The sequence below is a fragment of the Bos mutus genome, chromosome 3 (genome assembly GCF_027580195.1).
Source record: "Bos mutus isolate GX-2022 chromosome 3, NWIPB_WYAK_1.1, whole genome shotgun sequence".
Lineage (NCBI taxonomy): Eukaryota > Metazoa > Chordata > Mammalia > Artiodactyla > Bovidae > Bos > Bos mutus.
In genome coordinates this window covers 24,576,507-24,598,615 of record NC_091619.1, presented here as the reverse complement: position 1 = coordinate 24,598,615, position 22,109 = coordinate 24,576,507, and the positions used below count along the sequence as shown (strand labels likewise).

Sequence of the window (22,109 nt, the reverse complement as noted above, 5' to 3'; positions counted from 1 at the left end):
TGTGTCCTACTCTTTGAGACCCTATGGACTGTAGCCTGCCAGTCCCCTCTGTCCATGGGATTCTTCAGGCAAGAATACTAGAGTGGGTTGCCATGCCCTCCTGTAGGAAATCTTCCTGACCCAGGGATCAAACCCACATTTCCTGTGTCTCCTGCATTGCAGGTGGATTCTTTACCACTGAACCACTGGAGAAGCGCTTGATTATTCATACATTAATTTAAAAACATTAAATGCCAGGCACTTCTGAGCACTAAGTGAAAGTTGCTCAGTCATGTCCAACTCTTTGCTACCCTATGGACTATACAGTCCATGGAATTCTCCAGGCCAGAATACTGGAGAGGGTAGCTGTTCTTCTCCAGGGGATCTTCCCAACCCAGGGATCGAACCCAGATCTCCAGCATTGCAGGCAGATTCTTTACCAGCTGAGCCACAAGGGAAGCCCAAGACTACTGAAGTGGGTAGCCCATCCCTTCTCCAGGGGATCTTCCTGAATCAAGAATCGAATTGGGGTCTCCTGCATTGCAGGCAGGTTCTTTACCAGCTGAGCTACCAGGGAAGCCTGTATAAGGGTGAGCAAAACTGAAAAACAATCTGTCCTCCTGAGGCTTCCAGCCTTATTAGGGGAGATGGGCATTAATCAGATCATGTATGACTGTGAAGTGGCTGTGGCAATGAGTGCTACAGTCTGGAGGTCCACATAGCTGGGAGGACTTAGAGCAGGGCTTGAAGCTAGTTAAGAAGGACTTCTTTGAGGAAGTGGTGAAGGAATTGAAATCATATAGAAGTTAATAATGGGGTTCTCAAGTGGTACTAGTGGTAAAGAATCTGGCTGCCGATGTAGGAGATGCAAGAGATGTGGGTTTGATCCCTAGGTTGAGAAGATCCCCTGGAGCAGGGCATGGCAACCCTTTCCAGTATTCTTGCCTGGAGAATCCCAGGACAGAGGAGCCTGGCAGGCTGCAGTACACAGGGTCACAAAGAGTCGGACACGACTGAAGTGACTCAGCACACACACACACACAAGCTAATAAAGCAAAAAGAGTGAAATGCCTCTTCCTATATTATACTTTTAATTAGCATTCGCTTCACCCAGCCACCTCTTAATTGAGACAAACCTAACTCACAGGTCTACTTCCTCTGGAGTAAAGCTGAGTGACCACTACATTTTAGAGATTAGAGAATGGGTAGACTGGCAGGTTTGCGTGTACGTATGGTATCCACGACAACCCGGATGTTTATCCTGTTACACCATCCCAGGGGACAGAGGCTGTCATCTGTGGCTCTCTTTTTCCTACCTGTAACACCAGAGATACAGCTTACATCATAATGCTGTACCTTGATGCTTCCGTGCTGTCAACTCAGAGGTGATTTCTGAAGCACTTGGTTACACTGGGGACAGTTCTTAAATCCTGAAAATTCTTCTTGTCCTCACCTTGGAATCTTGGGCCCTGCTGACCAGTCTTACTTTGCCAAGTCTTTCAGCTGGATTTCAACTCAATTGTAGCACAGACTAAAAATAGCCTCTCCCTCCCCTCCAACACCTGCACAAATTTTGTAAATATTTGTAATGGAACTGTTACCATTCAGTTCAGTTCAGTTTAGTCGCTCAGCCGTGTCCGACTCTTTGTGACCCCATGAACTGCAGCACACCAGGCCTCCCTGTCCATCACCAACTCCCGGAGTTTACTCAAACTCATGCCTATTGAGTCGGTGATGCCATCCAACCATCTCATCCTCTGTGGTTCCCTTCTCCTGCCTTCAATCTTTCCCTGATGCAGGGAAAGCTCTTCGCATGAGTGGCCAAAGTACTGGAGTTTCAGCTTCAGCATCAGTCCTTCCAATGAACACCCAGGACTGATATCCTTTAGGATGGACTGGTTGGATCTCCTTGCAGTCCAAGGGACTCTCAAGAGTCTTCTCCAACACCACAGTTCAAAAGCATCAATTCTTCTGCGCTCAGCTTTCTTCACAGTCCAACTCTCACATCCATACATGACCACTGGAAAAACCATAGCCTTGACTAGATGGACCTTTGTTGCCAAAGTAATGTCTCTGCTTTTGAATATGCTATCTACGTTGGTCATAACTTTCCTTCCAAGGAGTAAGCATCTTCTAATTTCATGGCTGAAGTCACCATCTGCAGTGATTTTGAGCCCCTCAAAATAGTCTGTTACCATTGATACTGCTTAAAAGCTAGGTAGGCCATTTGCCAGACCTAGACACCTTAATCGGAGAAGGCAATGGCACCCCACTCCAGTACTCTTGCCTGGAAAATCCCATGGACGGAGGAGCCTGGTAGGCTGCAGTCCATGTGGTCGCTAAGAGTCGGATACGACTGAACGACTTCACTTTCACTTTTCACTTTCATGCACTGGAGAAGGAAATGGCAACCCACTCCAGTGTTCTTGCCTGGAGAATCCCAGGGACGGGGAAGCCTGGTGGGCTGCTGTCTATGGGGTTGCACAGAGTTGGACACGACTGAAGTGACTTAGCAGCAGATGCCTTAATTTTCTCTCATAATAACAGTTCATCTACAGTATAGTTGTCCAGTGACCAAAATCTTTTTCCAACTGAAATAAATGATAAACTTTTTCTTTCTTAGTTCTGAAATCTGATTCATTAAAAGACATATGGTGGGGACTTCCCTGGAAGTCCCATGGATAAGAATCAGCCTTCTAATGAAGGGGATGTGTGTTTGATCCCTGGTCAGGGAACTGAGATCCCACATGTGACAGGGCAACTAAGCCTGTGTGGTGCACTACTGAGCCCCCACAATCTAGAGCCCATGCTCCACAAGTAGAGAAGTCCCCACATGGGAACAAGAAGCCCACACCCCACAACTAGAGAAAAGCCTCCATGTGCCGCAAAGGACCTAGTGCAGCCAAAAAAAAAAAAAAAGACACATGGGGAAAAATGATGTAACACAACCAGCTTCTTCATGATAAGTAATTCCCTAGATGTCTGAGGTAATTGGAATATTCAAGGCTCGTCCCTAAGGTGCATAGAATTTATCCAACAGGTTTGAGAGAAGGCTGAGATTTTTTTTCCAAATGGTATCTGGTTGAAGGAAAAAATATCAGTTTGGGGGAAGAGTAGTCTGGCTTGTAGAAACAAATACCAAGGAGATCCAAACTAAAAATTCTACCAGTTACATCTTTATTCATTCAAAATATTAATTAAGCCTCTACTATTAATATGTGCCAGAAACTGTCTTACACGGGGATAGTATAGTGGTTTTGTGTGCCTGCTAAGTTGCTTCAGTCATGTCCAACTCTGCAACCCCATGGACTGTAGCCCGCCAGGCTCCTCTGTCCATACAATTCTCCAGGCAAGAATATTGGAGTGGGTTGCCATGCCCCTTTTCCAGGGGATCAACCCAGCCTCAGGACTGAACACACATCTCTTATGTCTCCTGCACTGGCAAGAGTTATTTACCACTAATGCTACCTGAGAAGCCCAGTATAGTGATTAATAAATGTCAAATCCCTGCCTTCACAGACCTTATAGTCTAGGATAAGAGGACAGACAAGAAATAGAACATATATGTTAGATGGTGATGAAGCTGAGCAAGGATGATACAGAGTGTTGGAGTGGGAGTTGCTAGTTTATACAGGGTAGTGAAGGACCGGAGAAGGCGATGGCACCCCACTCCAGTACTCTTGCCTGGAAAATCCCATGGATGGAGGAGCCTGGTAGGCTGCAGTCCATGGGGTCACTAAGAGTCAGACAGGACTGCGCGACTTCACTTTCACTTTTTCACTTTCATGCATTGGAGAAGGAAATGGCAACCCACTCCAGTGTTCTTGCCTGGAGAATCCCAGGGGCAGGGGAGCCTGGTGGGCTGATGTCTATGGGGTCACAGAGTCGGACACGACTGAAGCGACTTAGCAGCAGCAGCAGCAGCGGAGAAGGACCTCTCCAATCATGATATTTAACACAGGAGCAAAAACCTGAGCAAAATGAGGGAGTGAATCATGTAGGTATCTGTGAGAGGAGTATGCTAGAGGGAGGAACAGTGATTGTAAAGGCTGTAAGACAGAGTTTGAGGGCCCCAGACAGGCCAGTTTTGCTGGAATAGAGTGATGGAAACTGCTCTAAGATGGGACGCCTTTAGAGGGCTTTCCACGTGGTGCTAGTGGTAGAGAACTCGCCTGCCAATGCAGGAGACTTAAGTAATGCAGGTTTGATCCCTGGGTCGGGAAGATCCCCTGGAGGAGGGCATGGCAACCCACTCCAGTATTCTTGCCTGGAGAATCCCATGGACAGAGGAGCCTGGTAAGCTAGTCTGCATGCATGCATGCTAAGTTGCTTCAGTCATGTCTGACTCTTTGCGACCCCATGAACTGTAACTCACCAGGCTTCTCTGTCCATGGGATTTTCCAGGCAAGCATACTGGAGTCAGTCAGCATGCCCTCCTTTAGGGGATCTTCCCGACCTAGAGATCAAACCCACAGCTCTTGTGTTTCCTGCATTGGCAGGCACTTTCTTTACCACTTGAGCCACCTGGGAAGCCCCAAGCTACAGTCCATAGCGTCGCAGGTCAGACACAGCTGAAGCGACTAAGCACACACACACAGGAGGTCTTTGGAGGGTGCTGAGCAGAAGAGTGACATGATGTGATGTATTTTAAAGGACCTCTCTGACTGTGGGGTGGAGAATAGACTGTAGAGGATTAAGGGCGAAAGCAGAGACATTAGTCAGGAGGCTGTTGGAAAACTCCAGATGAGAAATTGTGGTATCTTAGATCAGGATGGTTAGCCGTGCATGGAGCAGTGCTCTGCTGATATATTTTGAAGGGACAGCCAGCAGGATTTGCCCGTGGTTTGGAGGGGAGTCAAGGATGTTTCCAAGGTGATTGGCTCTACCATCTGTAAGAACAGACATGGACTTTCCTTTTAAAGAGATGGAAAAGACTACAGGAGAAACACTTTGGTGCTGGTGGGCAGGCAGACAGTGAGAATTAGGTATTGAGAGTCCTGTTTTGGACATCTTAAAGATAAGGTGCCTATGATACATCCAAGTGGAGGTGTTAGGTAGGCTCTTGGATATACAATAATCATAATGGAATTTGGAGCTGGAGATAAATTAAGTAGTCATCAGTATATAAAAGGTACTTAAACTCATGAGAGGATGACATCGCCTAGGATGTAGAGGGGAGATGAAAATGCAAGGACTGATTCTTGGAGCTCTTAAAGGTGTAGCGAATGGAGAGGAGGCTGCTGCTGCTGCTGCTAAGTTGCTTCAGGCTCGCCCATCCCTGGGATTCTCCAGGCAAGAACACTGGAGTGGGTTGCCATTTCCTTCTCCAATGCATGAAAGTGAAAAGTGAAAGTGAAGTCGGTCAGTCGTGTCTGACTCTTTGCGACCCCATGGACTGTAGCCCACCAGGCTCCTCCGTCCATGGGACTTTCCAGGCAAGAGTACTGGAGTGGGGTGCCATTGCCTTCTCCGGGAGAGAGGAGGAGGAACTAGCAAAAGAGACTGAGAAGAAAAGTCAATGAGATAGGTGATTAAGAAGAGCAATATGCATAAGCCAAGTGAAGAAAATCTTTCTTGGAGGAGTAAGTGATCAGCTTTGTCCAATGCTGTGGGTAGGTCAGAAGGATAAAGATCAAGAACTGACCCCTGGATTCCATGGCATGGATATTACTGGTGACCATGACAGGAGATGTGGTGTGGTGGGCATGAAAGACTGGATTAGATCTAAGAGAGGGGATACAAGGAGGGGAAGTAGAGATAACAAACAACACACTTTTTAAAGGGAAGTAGAACAATGGAGTGGCTGTCAGAGAGTGATGAAGAAAACCATTATGGACTGAATGAATTATGTTCTTCCCAAATTCATGGGTTGAAGCCCTAACCCGCAATGTGACGATATTTGAAGATAGGGCCTTTAAGGAAATAATTGAAGTTAAATGAGATCATGTGGCTGAGCCATAAATGAGTAGGATTGGCTTCTTGATAAGAAGAAGGAGAGACACCAGGGATACATGTGCAAAGAAAAGGCCACATGATGACACCAGAGACGGTGCCATCTGCAAGCCAACGCGAGGCCTCAGGAGAAACCAACCCCACTGGCACCTTGATCTCGGACTTCCAGTCTCCAGAACTGGGAGAATGTAATTTATGTTGCGCTCATCTCACACGCTAGTAAAGTAATGCTCAAAATTCTCCAAGCCAGGCTTCAGCAATATGTGAACCGTGAACTTCCTGATGTTCAAGCTGGTTTTAGAAAAGGCAGAGGAACCAGAGATCAAATTGCCAATACCCGCTGGATCATCGAAAAAGCAAGAGAGTTCCAGAAAAACATCTATGTCTGCTTTATTGACTATGCCAAAGCCTTTGACTGTGTGGATCACAATAAACTGTGGAAAATTCTGAAAGAGATGGGAATACCAGACCACCTGATCTGCCTCTTGAGAAATTTGTATGCAGGTCAGGAAGCAACAGTTAGAACTGGACATGGAACAACAGACTGGTTCCAAATAGGAAAAGGAGTACGTCAAGGCTGTATATTGTCACCCTGTTTATTTAACTTATATGCAGAGTACATCATGAGAAACGCTGGACTGGAAGAAACACAAGCTGGAATCAAGATTGCCGGGAGAAATATCAATAACCTCAGATATGCAGATGAAACCACTCTTATGGCAGAAAGTGAAGAGGAACTAAAAAGCCTCTTGATGAAAGTGAAAGTGGAGAGTGAAAAAGTTGGCTTAAAGCTCAACATTCAGAAGACGAAGATCATGGCATCTGGTCCCATCACTTCATGGGAAATAGATGGGGAAACAGTGGAAACAGTGTCAGACTTTATTTTTCTGGGCTCCAAAATCACTGCAGATGGTGACTGCAGCCATGAAATTAAAAGACGCTTACTCCTTGGAAGGAAAGTTATGACCAACCTAGATAGCATATTCAAAAGCAGAGACGTTACTTTGCCAACAAAGGTTCGTCTAGTCAAGGCTATGGTTTTTCCTGTGGTCATGTATGGATGTGAGAGTTGGACTGTGAAGAAGGCTGAGTGCTGAAGAATTGATGCTTCTGAACTGTGGTGTAGGAGAAGACTGTTGAGAGTCCCTTGGACTGCAAGGAGATCCAACCAGTCCATTCTGAAGATCAGCCCTGGGATTTCTTTGGAAGGAATGATGCTAAAGCTGAAACTCCAGTACTTTGGCTACCTCTTGTGAAGAGTTGACTCATTGGAAAAGACTCTGATGCTGGGAGGAATTGGGGGCAGGAGCAGAAGGGGACGACAGAGGATGAGATGGCTGGATGGCATCACTGACTCGATGGACGTGAGTCTGAGTGAACTCCGGGAGTTGGTGATGGACAGGGAGGCCTGGCCTGCTGCGATTCATGGGGTCGCAAAGAATCGGACACGACTGAGCAAATGATCTGATCTGATCTGATCTGAATTTATGTTGTTTAAGCCCCCCAGTCTGTGGTATTCTAGCACACTAATACAAAAATCAACAGCAATTTGTTTTTTAAGATGGGGAGGAAATTCCCTAGCATTCCAGTGGTTAGGAGTCGGCACTCTTACTGTTGAGGGCCTGGGTTCAATCCCTGGTTGGGGAACTAAGATCCCACAAGCGCCGTAGTTCAACCAAAAAAAAAGAAGATGGGGAATATTGTAGCATGTTTATTTTCTGAAATGAGCAATCCAATAGAGGGAGAAATTACTGGAGCAACGTTCTTGGGTTGTAGAGATGGAATGAGAACTCATATAACAGTTTACTTTTTATAGGAGTATGGGTCGATTTGTTGATACGGTGGGAAGGTTGGGAAATTCCCTTCTGAATTATTTTGTTTTCTTGGTGAAGTAATAAGCAGGTCATAAGTGGAGAAGAGAAATGGGTACAGACCGCAGTTTGAGGAGAGTAGGAAATACTCTTCCGGAAGAGTGGAAGAGTAAATGGCCTAGAGAGATGTTGCCAAACTGCTGGGCAATGCTACGTCCACTGAAGTCAGTGGCCTCAGGTTTAAAGTGAGACTAGTCATCATAGCATTTTGTTTTTTCTCCAGGACCATTCAGTTGGGTTAGATGGAGATCTAAATCTAATCTGGAGTTTTTCCAGGGAAAAAGGACAGAGGGATACTACATGCAAGAATGCAGTGATGTTCTGTAGAGTTTAAGCTGAGTAAGGCTGAAGGAGAGGACATGAGGCAGGAAGGGAATAGTGGGGAGGTGGTCACTATCCTGGGACTCTAGGAAAGTAGAATTAGAGTCAGGTGGGTGAGCTGGACAGATGGGAAGTTTATAGTTGCAGGATGCTTGAAGTTGAGATTATGCAGAGGGAGCAGGTGGACTCAAGGTCTAGGGTATGACTGATTGTATGCTGAGTAAGGGAATAAAGAACATTAGAGAATTGGTCATAGAATTACAACCATTATGTGTACATAGATATTGAATTATTCTAAGACTGATGAGGGGTAGTACTGGAGTATCAGCAAATTTGATGCTAAAATCTTCAAGGAATAAGGGAGAAATGACTCAGGGCTCTGTTGATGGCTGAACCACGTACAGGTCTTTGTATAAAGACAGGAGCTTCAAGGCTGGCCATTTTTAAAGGGGGAATAATGGTCTAGAACAAGATTTCTCAACAGCAGCATTATTAACACTTTGACCTGGATAATTCTTCGTTGTGGGAAGCTGTTCCAAATTGATCATAAGCAACATTTCTGACTTCTCCCTAAAAGCTGCTAGTGGCACCCTGCTCCCAGCTGTGGCAAGGAAAAATGTCTGAGACTTTACTAAACATCCTTGAGGGGCAAATTCACTCTTGGTTGAAAACCACTGATTTTAAAGTAGCAGTGCTGAGCTAAAGCACTGTTACCTGACCTCTGGGCCCAGTGATTGATTATAAGGAGTGAGGAAGAACAAGTAATATTCTCAGAGGATTACAGGGCCGTCAGGGCTTCTGGGAAGATCAGATTTTGGTCAGAGATAGGGCTGAAGGGAATCTTTCCAGAAAAGAATGAGCATATAGTATCTTCAAATTTACAGCTACAATGTAGCTACCTCCTTAAGGAGGAAACATATTCCATGATGACATGACAGTCAATGTGTTTTGTCCGATTATTTCACTTCCTTTGCCTGAGCCAACTCATCACTCTAATGAGTCGCTTCTTAATGAATCTTACGATGCAGACTTCAATAATTATATTTAATACATGCTGTGTTTTTGCTATATAAGAAATCAAATATCCTAGAAGAACACATTGAACTGAATGTGAACACACTGAATATATACAGTGAAGACCTTGGCAGAGCTGGGGCACCAGTCCTATGTACTTCATCTCCCAAGAATTCTCTTCCGTTAAGCTGGCATGCTCTGGGAGCCAAAGCTTCTAGTTAATTTCCTAGATATGCAGACAAAAGTGAAAATGACTCTCTAGAAGACAAGGCTGTGAGATGTGAGGACAACGAAGGTATGTGGATCGCCTGGCATGAGTACATCTGTAAGGAATTTGTAGGGTCCTATTTCAACAGCATTCCCTTTTATTTGTGGGCTATGTGTCTAGCCTTGACTAAATAGTAACCTTCTAGGCTCTGGGGGCTATGAGATGAACATGGTGTAGAGGGCAAGTGGGGACACTCCCACCTAAACAGCAGTATCATAATCCATTTAAGGTGTGCTAGCAGCAAGTAGACATGAGGAAAGGTTTTTATTCTTTGAGGGAAACAAATATCTAATGTGCAGCTCGGGGAAAATTTTTAAAAAAGTTATGTATCAAAAAGTTAAGGAACTAAATTACTCCCATGAGCTCTAAATTCCAATGGCATAGGTCCCTCCATGCCTATACAAAATAGAAGGTAGCCTCCTTGGTATAGAAATGAGGGGGTAGAAGGCGATGGCACCCCACTCCAGTACTCTTGCCTGGAAAATCCCACGGACGGAGGAGCCTGGTGGGCTACAGTCCATGGGGTTGCCGGACACGACTGAGCGACTTCACTTTTGCTTTTCACTTTCATGCATTGGAGAAGGAAATGGCAACCCATTCCAGTGTTCTTGCCTGGAGAATCCTAGGGATGGGGGAGCCTGGTGGGCTGCTGTCTATGGGGTCGCACAGAGTCGGACACGACTGAAGCGACTTAGCAGCAGCAGCAGCAGCCTACAGTTTATTGAATTAGATTTTGCTATTTACAACTGAGATCAAATCTACATACTATTTTGTTAGTATACATGGAAACATTATTTCTAACAAGTTTAGACTTATGATGAATGGGTTCAGTCATACAAAAACACGAGCACACACTCATACTAATTGTCTTAACAACAGTAGTGCATACGTTATACACCTCCTATAAAGCCAGCTTTGATTAAAAACTGCAAGTTTCAAAGATCGATCTGATTTTGAAGATGACCTAAGATACACACTGTGTGATTCTAAAATCTATTTTAGTCATTTTGTACAGTAGCTATCTTACTGGACTACAGTACATATTTTTTAAAAGGACAGTGATGAGGGGCACCATCTGGTATTTAACTTAAACCAGATAGCCTATTACCTCCCCCTCCCTGCAAAGACCTCTGGCCAAGAAGACAAATGTAATGTGGTCTCTGGTGCCTGATTGCCCATACATGCCATCAGTGAATAACTCACAAAGAGGTCCTCGGATTTCAGAGTGTAACATAAGGCACTTTGTTTTTAATTCTATCAGTTTCTTCAGAACTCAGGTCTGTGGTCCTTAGGTGATCTGAAGCTGTGCTGGCCACAGCTGTGACCAGGGGCGCAGGAAGCCATCAGAGGGCCACCGTCCTCAGGAGACTCCTGGGTGCGCTCTGCCCGCCTGCCCACGTGCATTCCGACTTCTCCGCAAACTTCCCACAGCACGACCAGTGGGGGCGTCCTGGGTGGCCTTTGTGCCCGTGGCCACAGCCTAGGTACCCACCTGCGTGGTCCAAAGAGGAGAGGGAAATCCATCAGAAGGCAGTCCAGCAGTTACCATGGAAATGAACACTCCTGGCCAAATTCAGACTCATGGATATTTTTACATCTAAAAACAACCCAGCGAGAGGAACAGGCTCTCGGATGCCTCTGTAGTTGGGAAGACTCTCAGGACAGACGACAGCAAATCAATTAAGGTTAGCTGGAGTTGTAAGAACAGTGTTATTTTAACACTGTGAACTTAAGGAGAAGAATTGGTTTGGATTTTAACGTAACAAAATCTAAATAAAAGGGCACAATGCTAGAAATAAACAGAATAGATAACTGAAGTGTTTCTAAGAAAGTTTACAAGAGCCTACGTTAAGGCCCACCGTAAGAGTTAGGACAGGACAGAACACTGAAAATAATTAGATTTCTTGCGGGGATGCCGACCTTTCTGCCCACGTTTCCTTCCCTCAAGAAAAGAGGCAGACTTGGTTCAGTTGATTTATTCATCTGTTCTCCCATCCCTGGAATTTCTTTAAGGTTTCAAAAGGAACAGGATGGGTTTATGTTTTTGACAGCGCTCAGGCTGTTGGAAGGGGTACAGACTGAAACTGACCATCCCAGGAGAAGCACAGGGCTTCTAGAATCAGTGAACTGTATCAAAACTAAAAGCACTCAGAACTTTTCATCTTGCTATTTCAGTTTCCATAACCAAGAAGCTTTAAATGAAACTTTCAGAACTGTGATACATTTAACATGCATGGACTACATTCCTAGGAACAAAGCCTGAGTCTGAATACCCTGACCCTGGTCACGGTGGTGGCTGATCCCACTGCTGGGAGACAGGCACAGAGGGAGAGTGAGGGCTTTCTGGAGCGACTGGTTCCCCTTACCTGGCATGGTGCCTCCACACGCGCAGCGAGCGGTTTTCTGGCCTCCGCTGGAGCAGAATGTGCAACAGTGAAACACGCCCGGGTGTGAGCGGTGTCTTTTCCTCACAGTCACAGTGAATGGCGAGCCCTTCAGTGTTCAGACCAAGAGCAAAGAACAGTGCCTCATGAGTCAACAGGCATGTGCTGAGCATCACACAGACTAAACAGAGCATTGGCCACAGGCCCTGCCCCTGGAGGGACGAGGACAGCAGAGGCAAACAGTGACTGGGGTCAGTAACCAGCTGGGTGCTCAGCTGGACAGGGCCGGATACAAATGCAAGGAGAGGCATCAAGGAGTCCGTGCTGCTGCCCCGGCACGCAGACCGCCTGACACACTGAAAGCGTTAGTCGCTCAGTCACGTCCGACTGTTTGCGACCCTATGGACTGCAGCCCGCAATGCTGCTCTGTCCATGGAATTCTCCAGGCAAGAATACTGGAGCGGATTGCCATGCCCTCCTCCGGGGACCTTCCTGACCAGGAATCAAACCTGGGTCTCCTGCATTACCGGCAGATTCTTTACCATCTGAGCCACCAGGCAAGCACTAGTAAACTCAACTGTGCTTTCAAGTCACTGACTTCGGTCTCCATCTCCTCCATTCCTGAGCAGTCTAAGAACATCTGCGGTCCCTTCTCCAATTTCTCAGCCACACACTCCCATCCCGCACATCCTAAGCCAACTCCTTTTCTTTCATCCCTCCATCCTGGACACAACTGTTTACCCATCCACTCATTCTAGGTCGGTGAAGTTAGATGAAATAGAGGAAGATTAGGCATGTGGTTAATAATTCTTGGATTAGAAATTCTCCTACCTGCCTTCTTTCCTTTAAGAATAGTTTTCCTTCTTGAATTTATACCCTATGCTAAACAGTAAATATTTAATGAGTGTTGCTATCTGCCTATTCCTATATGAGAATCACATACCATGCAAAAACACAAAGCAGAGAGGCTGGCACCTTAGAAGCCTTTCAGATGTTAAATCTCTCTTCCTTTAAAAAGTTTAGTCTTTTTTTTTTTTTGGCTACATGGTATGTGGGATCTTAGTTCCCTGACTAGGGATCAAACCCATATTCCCTGCATTGGGAGTGCAGAGTCTTAACCATGGGATGGCCAGGGAAGTCCCTACAATCTGTTTTAAAAACAACTTGGGAGTTCAAACATGTTTCAAATTCTGATTTTTCTACCCAGGTAATGTGTATTGCGGCAAGTTTGTTTTCTTGGTCTAATTGGATGACGATCCTTATGTTTGAGTGGTTTGTTAGAAAAGTGAAATAATGTTTGAAAAAATATCTAACCTGTCTGGCATCCTGTAAGTAGGCAAGCAGCAAATGGCTACTATGAGTCTTCCCAGGGCACAGGCCACAAGCCTAACATATGCTGATGCTCTATGGTGTTTTCTTGTCCCTGTCAGTGTTAATTTCCAGTTGGGGGAAACACTCTGGCAGCTTGTATGTCAGCAGAGATTCTGCTGGGCATGTTGAGTGTTACTCAATTTTTAAAAATTCATAATCTCTAAACCAGAAAGTGTTACATATGTCTGTGGAGTGATGTAGTAACCATGGTAACAGATAAGCATATATATGTGTGTGTGTGTGTATACACACAAGTAAACATATAAACAGAGTAGAGAATTATCTGGGCAAATGGTTAGGCAGATAGTTGACTGATTAGTTACAGGAGAGGGCGTAACTCTCCCAGTGGTACTCCAGTAAGTCCATGTCTGGTCACAGTCTGAGCAAAGCTGGAAAATCCTGAGTGAGGTTATATTTCTTGTATGTGTGCATACTCATCTGCTGGTAGATTGCCTGCTGTGATCAAGGCATCTTTCCCAAATTAAGAACTCCAATAAACTAACTGGGAGAATGATAAAATACAGGCATAACTGCTAACAGGTGAAGTAGGGATAAAGAGGATTTAGGGTCACCAGTATCCTCTAGTAAGAATAAGAGCTGCAAAATCTGGGCCCTTTCTAAAGTGAGGTGAAGTAAGAAAGAAGAGAATCCTGGTCAATCCCTCTACACAGCTGGTCCTGTGTGAAATGTCTCCACATTCTAAGATGACAAAACTGGGGGTGGGGTGGGCGGGATGAAAGGTCAGGGAAGTGAAGGCAAGGCCTCACTCACCTGCACGTGCTGCTCCTTGACACAGACCAACACAGTATAGGTGCCAGGTTCCTTGGGCGTATAGGAAACATAGTATGTCCCATCCTTGTTATCATGGACCATCGTTTTGACGGGACTGTATAGAAACGGGAGTTCAAAAATACCACTCATTCTCACAAAGCCTGCTTCAGCTGCCTGCTGATTCAGGATGTAAACTCTATACCATACAGCCAATGTTAACTTTAAATGTCCCCCAAGCAGGATATGTCTTCTCCATGTCTCAGAAAGTAACTTTACAACAGAAGGTAACATCAATCCTCATTTAATCTGACATTCAGAAGAATTCCAGAAAACATCAGTGTTCTCTCTAATCAGCTTCTGTTTTACCTCCTGCTCTTCTTCCTCCCTCCTCCATCCTCCAATCCTGAAGACTTTGCTTATAACTCACTCCCAGCACAAATAGTAAACATTGGGGCTGAACTTTGAGAAGGGCACCATTCAGTCTAACACAGAATATTTTGCCATCTATTCAAAGCTTGGGATAAAGACAGTCTGTGGGGGCAGATGAGACCTTTGGGAGAGAATCAAATATGAGCCTAAAACCCACACAAGGAATTGCATCTGGTCCACATGGTCCTATGGTACTTCTTAATGGCATCATGGGGAGGTAGGCTGAACTACTGGAGTTGCAGCCCCATGACTGCAAAGAACCTTGGATTTCCAGGTCCGTGATGCCTGGGTGCATGATACAAACCTGTCTTTCTTATCGTTAGGGATTACTGTGACTTGAACGTTGTCTCCTCCCCTGCCCATGCTCTCTCCTGTTGCATCCTTACAAAGCACGATGAAAGAGGCTGGCTGTTTCTCACGGGCTCTGTGAAGATCTGTGGAAGATAAACACTCAGTCCTCAATCTCAAAGGCCAACGTAGTGACCGCATCCCCAGATCAGACGCCATCTTGCTTTTTCTGTTTAGTACAAAAGGTCGTGTTTCCAGTTTCCTCCCTTTCTTTTCTCTTCCTGTCTGTTTCCTGGAGCATACTTCTTGGGAGTCACTTCTGGTGAACCTGGTTCTCTCTCAGCCAGCAGCAGCTCTTGGATTGTAAAGGATCCTGGATCTTAATTTCAGCCTTAAGAAAGCTTTGAAAAAACTCAGGCTTGACGTATGTATTCAGAGAATAAAAGAGAGGCTGTGCTGTGTTGTGCTTAGTTGCTTAGTTGTGTCCAACTCTTTGCAACCCCATGGATTGTAGCCCACCAGGCTCCTCTGTCCATGGGGATTCTCCAGGCAAGAATACTGGAGCGGGTTGCCATGCCTTCCTCCAGGGGATCTTCCCAACCCAGGGATCAAATCCAGGTCTTCCACATTGCAGGCAGACCCTTTACAGTCTGAGCCACCAGGGAAGCCCCCAAAGAGAGGCTGGTAACCCCAAACTACCCTCTCCGAGCAACAGATCCTGCTAGAAGAGGCAGGAGGTACACGTGACCGGTTTAGGCTCTGCATGCCTGAAGTCCTCTACAGCATGGTAGCTGTGCCTAGGCACTGGGGGGCATATTCAATAGCTATAGCCTCTGGTCCAGGGTTTCCCTGATAGCTCAGATGGTAAAGAATCTGCCTGCAATGCAGGAGACCCGGTTTTGAACCCTGGGTTGGGAAGATCCCCTGGAGAAGGGAATGGCTACCCATTCCAGTATTCTTGCCTGGAGAATCCCATGGACAGGGGAGCCTGGTGGGCTACAGTCATGAGGTCGTAAAGAATCGGACATGACTGAGCAACTAACACTTTCACTCCATTTCTGGTTCAGAAGACAGATGAAATAGGCTTTTTTTTTCACCTGGGGTCTATAAATATTATGAGGCTTTCTGAGGGGCAAAGAATCTCCTGAAATCATATGCTCAAATGAGTGGGCGTTTTCTGGTGGAGAGATCATTTTCAAAGGGATCTGTGACCTCCAAGCAGGTAAGAATTCCTGGCCTGGGTCAGGATGGCTCTAGAATACAATCTTCCTGTTAAAACTGATCTGTGAAATGTTTGAATAACGTGCTTCCTTTAGGAAGCGAACACCATGGTCAAAAGAAATTGTTTCTCCCCCTACTGACTGAAATGCCTACCATATTCTTTTCAATGCCAGTATCTGGCTTCCATGAACCAGAAAGGGCATCAAAGAAAGTAAACCATCATCCCTTCTTCCTCACTCCTCAGAAATTCTCTTCAGAACCATCCTCTCCGAACATCCTCTCTGAACAGGCAGGATTTCACTCTACTCGGAGGTCTATGCTGTTATGTCTTATGGCACTGCCTCGGTTCTGTCACCTGAGAGAAGCGGTCTGATCCTTGAGTTCTTTGGTTGTTACTACTTTTCTCAACTGGAAAAGGGTCAAGCCTCACCCCTGTCTGGGATCTTAAGTGCAACCTGACCAGAACAAACCAGAAAGAAAAGGACAAGGGAGGGATCACCATCCGTTGGATGGGTATGACTCTCTCCCTAGCCAAATGAAGACCGTAGCTGAAAATGCCACATGTCTTTGACACCATGTCCTGCCACTGCCCTTTCCACGCCAATGGGAAATGTTGCCCTACCTTCCCCTTGGAGGACACATTTGGCTGGATCGACCTCTTTGGTGTTGATGGCCCCGTAAACTTCATAGCCACGGCACAGGCCTGCTTTCTCCTTGGGAGAGAAGCTTATCTTCTCGTTGACTCCGGGATGGGCACTGTATTCCACTTTGTTCAGCTTGGTGAGCCGTTCCACCACCACCCCTTTGGTGATGAGGATCTCCAGGTCGGAGCCACTGGTCAGCAGGTGCTCGGTGAACTCCACTCCTGTCCGCATGTCTGCCAGCAGCTGCTCCAGTTGTGCCTTCTGCAGCTGCAGAGAGTTTTCCTTCTGGACTCGGATGTCTTCCAGCTGCTTCAGCAGCTTGTCCCGATGCTCCTCGATGGCCTTGATATAGCCCTCGGAGAAGGTGCGGATGTCGGCGGCTACGGCCTTCACCCGCTCCTGTACAGCGCTGTTGGTCCCTTTGATCTGTGCCAGGGCCTCCTCCAGGGCCTCCACGTGGGGCTGGGTACCCCTGAGCAGCTCCCGCACGGAGTCCCCGTGCTTGTGAATAACGTTGCTAGTGAAGTCACACGGGTGCTCCCGGTGCTCCCCCACCACGCAGTCCCGGCACACAGGCCGGTCGCAGAGCTCGCAGAACAGCCTCAGCTCCTCTGCAGGGTGAGCAGGACACAGAATGGGCTTCCCAATCTGGCTGTAGCCTTTTAAGTCTTTCAGATCCACCATGGTATGGTAGGTCGTCTTCTTCTGCCGCCTAGAGGCAAACAGAGGCAGGAACAGAAAATGAGGGGACGAGTCCAGCAGGGAAACAGTCCGGCAGTTTTAAGGTCATGGGTTCGGAAGTTCAACAAATCTGGGTTCAGTTCCTCATTCTAACCTCTTACTAATCACATGAGTCTCTAGGATTCCAGTTCCTCCACTGTACACTGGGGTAATACCTATGTGAAAGGGCTGCTTGCTCTATGGGACGAAATGATAGGAGGCTAGGGCTCTCTGGCTTGGTGCATGACTTTTGCAATGGTAAGGCTACCTCCTGGGACCTTCCCCAAGAGTTCATTTGTCAAGTTTAGGCAAGAGCCACAGCCTAGTGCTACAGCAAGCTAGAGGGGAGAGTTTGGTGGAGACCCAGCAGCGAGATGAGACCTGTGCCAGACAGCTTAGCAATAAACTTCAGGCAGTTAAAAAGCAACTACCTGGGCACAACAGAGTCTCCCTCAGCTTTCATCAAACTCTCTGGGAAAGCATTTCCTTTGACCAGTGCCTCCGTGGCCCAAAGCAGCAAGCTAGAATTTTCTAGAGGAAAGTCATCAACATTATTAGAAAGAGTAAAATCAGTGGTCAGTAGAACCAAAGCTCTCTTTTAATTCCCTCTTTTTATAGCCCTCTAGAGATTCAGGGAATCCTCAGAAACCACGGTGACTGTTGAGAGTTACACCATGTTTAGTGTCTTAGCAATGTCAAGCTTACATGCCTGTTCTGGCACCAGCAGAGTGGCTGTGGACAAAACAGGGTCAGCTGCTTAGCTGGCAGCAAAGTAGTCATCATTACAAGGTAAAAATAGAAGGAATGAAGACTGCTAACTTGTTCCGTTGGTGAGGCCAGAAAATACCTGGAAGGCAGAACTTAAAAACCACTGTAGCTAAGCCTGAAACATTGGCCATTTCATACTGTGATGTTCTGGAATGGCGGGAGGTGGTCTGAAGGCACAAAGTGATTTCCCGTGACAAACTGTTCACCAAACACCATAAAAGACATAATCCCCACCCCAAGTCCATCTCACCAAGTTCCAGAGTACCTCTAGGGTACAGCGCAAAGGTTGAGGTGGTAGCCCACCAATCAGCACCTTATACTGGGAAGGCAACAGAGATGAGAAAACACAGCAGGCAGGTAGAGGATTTGGATTTTAAATTCAATTGTTGTATATTACTTACCAGTTATGGGACCTTGGCATACCACATACTGCTGAGCTTCAGTTTCCTCCAATAATAAATAGGGGTGAAAACAGTGCCTGCTTTTCTGAGTTCCAAGGATCAAATAAGATTGAGGGCAGGGGATCTGCTATCATACTCTTTCTCTAGCACCCCATACAAATGATTGATGAGCCAAGGAAACTGGGTAAGAGCTTTGAAAAGTGAAATGGACCCTGCAAACATGTGATGCTATTATTACCATGGGTATTATATAAAGGCTGCAAAATTTAACTACTGTTCTGGAACATCTGTAATCACATTGTATACTGTTCTCTGACCTTCCATGGCATTTGAGCTTTCCTTTCCATCTGCTCACCAAGGGATCTCTCTGCCTTGACACCTCTTTATACTCCGCTCTTAAGCCACACCAGGTGGGTTTCCCGTCTTTACCTATGAGCCTGGCAGCAAAAGCGGCAGAGATTGGCTTTGCAGGTCTGACACCTCTTCTCCACTTCCCTGTCGCTGCACAGGTCACACACCAGGCCCTGGCCTTCCCCACGCAGACTCTCCAGCATCACATCATTCATGGCCAGGTGGTCTATGGTTAAAGCCTTCACTCCACCCATGGGCAGGTCCACCTGAGCATCACATACCGGACAGAGGATGCCAATCTGTGGCTGCAGAGCGCGTGGCTTGAGTTCCTGGAATACGGACCCCTCAGAGCTTGTGTCAGATTCTCCCCCTCGGATGTCCACTACTGAGAAGGGTTCCAGCTGCTCCAGACAGGTGGTGCAAACTGTGTGCAAACAAGGCAAGAGCCTGGGGGCTTTGAAGAGCCCCATGCACAAAGGGCAGTGAGTTTTGCCTGAGTTTCCGGCTGTGGTTCCACTGGGGAGTTTGCCCACGAAGCCCAGCAGCGGCCTCCTCTTTTCTGCCATATTCCCCACGTTTGTGCTCAGTATCAGAAAAGGCCCTGGGCAGTTCTATAATGAAGTAGCAGGTGATTAGGCCCACCCAAAGAGACAGTTTCCAAAACTTGTACAGAGACCATGGGGACTCCTTCGGCAAATCAAAAGGCAAAAAGGAAAGAGAGTATTCCTCAAAGGAGCCACCCACAGATCTACTAAGCAAGGCCCCCTCCTTTGCAAGGCATCCCATACCAGACACGCCCACGCCCTCCTCTGCCCCCCAAGTCCTCCTCCCCGGAAGCGCTCCCAGGTCTAGGTCTCCAGCTAATTCTGCTGTCGACTCCTGGACCCCTGCACCTCTATCACCCTCTACTACCACCCACCCGACCGCCGGCCCCACTGGTCCCACGCCCGACACGCGATAACTGCCACTCCCGCCCCCGCGTGATGAGCTTGGGGGTTCTCCGCTCCTTCTTTCCACCCGGCTCTCCGCGGAAGGCACGCGGCGGACAAGGGAGCTGCGAGCCCCCACCGGCTCCTCGGTTGCCACCACCTCCCCACCCTTCGGTCCAAGGTGCCCGACGGCTCTGGCCCCGCCTCGCACCAATCCCGGGGCTACTCAGACGACTCCAATCACCGTCAGAGAGGGGCGGCCGTCGCCGCTGCGAGCCCCGCCGCCCTCCAGAGTGACACCACCAGCATCCAATAAGCTTTGGAAATTCCACATCTTCGCAGGTCCTCTCCGGGGAGGGGCGGTATTAAGCAAAGGGCCGGGGGCGGGGCGGCCTCAGGGCTTGGGCCTCGGAAGAGGAAAAGGGTAAGGCTGTGAGTGAGCGGCATAGTATAGCCAGCGTCACCATTTTACGGCGACTGTCTCCCTCTCTATGGCTCTGGCGACCAGAGAGGTCAGAGGACAACTTAGAAAGCTGCGCTGATGTGCCACGGGGAAGGCTTCCTTTGCGCCCTCGGATTGGTCCCACGAACCCACCCTGGGGCCTCCCATTGGTGGCTCGCGCTGTCAGTTGCCCCAAGCTCCGCCCAGGGTTTGTCGAAGGGGAGTTGAAGGGGGCGATGTTTTCTTGGTTCCCGAGTACTCGGAAGCGGCGATTGGCGTTTTATCCTTGGCTCTACTGTGAACCTGCGAGTTCCCCTCTGGGCGTCCCAGCTTATTTTAATTCAGGAGTCCTTGAGGCCATGCGTGCGGGTTACCGGAGCTTCTGGAAGCGGCTCGCTGGGTCCTGGCATTTTCCGGGCCAGGCTGGTTTTCAGAACCCATCAGGGAGACTGTTGGACCAAGGTCTGGCTTTGCCTTCATGTGGCACTCGCCGGGAAGCTCGAATCCCGGTTCCCTGGGGCTTGAGAAGCTGTTGTTTGGTCCGTCGGGGCTAGAGGTGCCGATGACTAAGGAGTTGTATGTCAACCAGAGTTCTACAGTTTTGTGTAAGAGAAAGAGGGCAAATTTGTCTCGCTGTGGGTTTTTTTTTTTTTTTTTAAATCAGAGAGGGCCCCTGACTAGTCACAATGGTATAGTGGAAGATGTCAAAGAAGGATAAGTCCTCTGTGGGCTCACAGAGTAGTGGTAAGATGAACACGTAGGACATCCTTTACTTCACAGTTTCTCTGTCTTCGTTCTTAGAAGGAGTCTCCTGATTTGGCTGTATGGGGAATTTGGCATCTAGAACCTGTACCTCCACAATTCCAGAAATGGTAACACTCTGGCTCCTTATGCTCCATTTGTTCCTGTTATCTTAAGACCGACTAGGATGCCTGATTATCTCACTGCTTGCTTTGTTCATGACTTTCCCTACTTGATTTGGACCCAATGGACAACTGTTTCAATGATGTCTTCATTATCCATTTCATGCTATAGGCACAGTGCCTGGAGCCTAAGCTTTAAAAAATATGGAATCTGAAACAAACGAACAGAAATTTGACTTTGAAATATGAAAAGAAAACTATAAGATGAAAGTCGAAATGTTCAGCCATTTCCAAAATATGTCAATGAGTCATATGCTACATTTATATGTGAATTACATAGAATTTCCAAAAGTAAGCACATCTAGGAAGGTCTTAAAATAGTCCTTACCTGGTTTTCTTCAGCTTCTTGTCCTTCTCCATACCTACGGATTCAGATTCTGCTTTCTTCACTCCAGTATGCTGGAGTAAGTCACAGAAACTGTGCAGACTTGGGTTTGCCATTTATTCTTATTCTGAACTTCACCTCAACTCTCCCTGATGTCTGGAGATGCTTTATTTCATCTCTTATTCATGCTCTATCATGTCTCCCATGGTAGATGTTCCAAGCTTCTCTTGTTTAAGAAGTGCTTTTGAATGTACCTGTATATTATCTCCTTTAACCTCAACTCTATGAGGAAAGCCTCAAATTTGGTGGCAAGCCCAAGGTAGAACAAATGAGACTTGAACGCTTGTCTTATGATGCCATTTTTAAGACTCTAGCCCCATCACCTGTAGCCTTGTTCTTCCCCAGCTTCTTAAGCATTGAATCTCATATAAACTCAGCAGGTATCTGCCTTTAATTGAGTAAGAAAAGCAAGTCACTCACGCTTTGCTAAAAAAAAATCTGTGATTCGTCACAACGCCTCTCAGACTTCTGACTTCTCTTTTTCTGTTCCAAGGTTAACCCCATAAGACTTTTGCTCTTTATTCCAACCTTCTTGCCTTCTCAAAACATTGCTGTCCCACATTTTCAATCAGTCCTTCACTAACACATTCTTCTACGAAATTCTCCCTTGACTAGGCTGCCTTTCAGCTTACTTACCTTTGTGACCCTCACCATTACATTTCTCAAAAGACTAGTCC

The 22,109-nt window shown here is 46.9% G+C and overlaps 1 protein-coding gene across 1 annotated transcript; it reads right to left on the bottom strand.

Moving 5' to 3' along the window:
* Window positions 1–10,096: 10,096 nt before the first annotated feature.
* Window positions 10,097–20,160, bottom strand: TRIM45 (tripartite motif containing 45). The gene is made up of 6 exons (XM_005901999.3): window positions 18,832–20,160; window positions 16,492–17,225; window positions 14,665–14,794; window positions 13,932–14,046; window positions 11,772–11,898; window positions 10,097–10,897 (listed from the first exon to the last, which is right to left on the bottom strand). Exons 1-6 carry the CDS (start codon window positions 19,317–19,319, stop codon window positions 10,749–10,751), a joined length of 1,743 nt encoding a protein of 580 aa, XP_005902061.1. The 5' UTR covers window positions 19,320–20,160; the 3' UTR covers window positions 10,097–10,748.
* Window positions 20,161–22,109: the final 1,949 nt, after the last annotated feature.

What these genes read in the sequence shown, in the direction of transcription:
- TRIM45 (XM_005901999.3), bottom strand. Translation starts at nt 19,319, where the DNA reads ATGGCAGAAAAGAGGAGGCCGCTGCTGGGCTTCGTGGGCAAACTCCCC. An exon ending in TTTTGCTGCCAGGCTCATAG is followed by an intron (nt 17,226 to 18,831) that starts GTAAAGACGGGA and finishes GTTTGCCTCTAG; the next exon opens with GCGGCAGAAGAAGACGACCT. An exon ending in ATGTGTCCTCCAAGGGGAAG is followed by an intron (nt 14,795 to 16,491) that starts GTAGGGCAACAT and finishes TATCTTCCACAG; the next exon opens with ATCTTCACAGAGCCCGTGAG.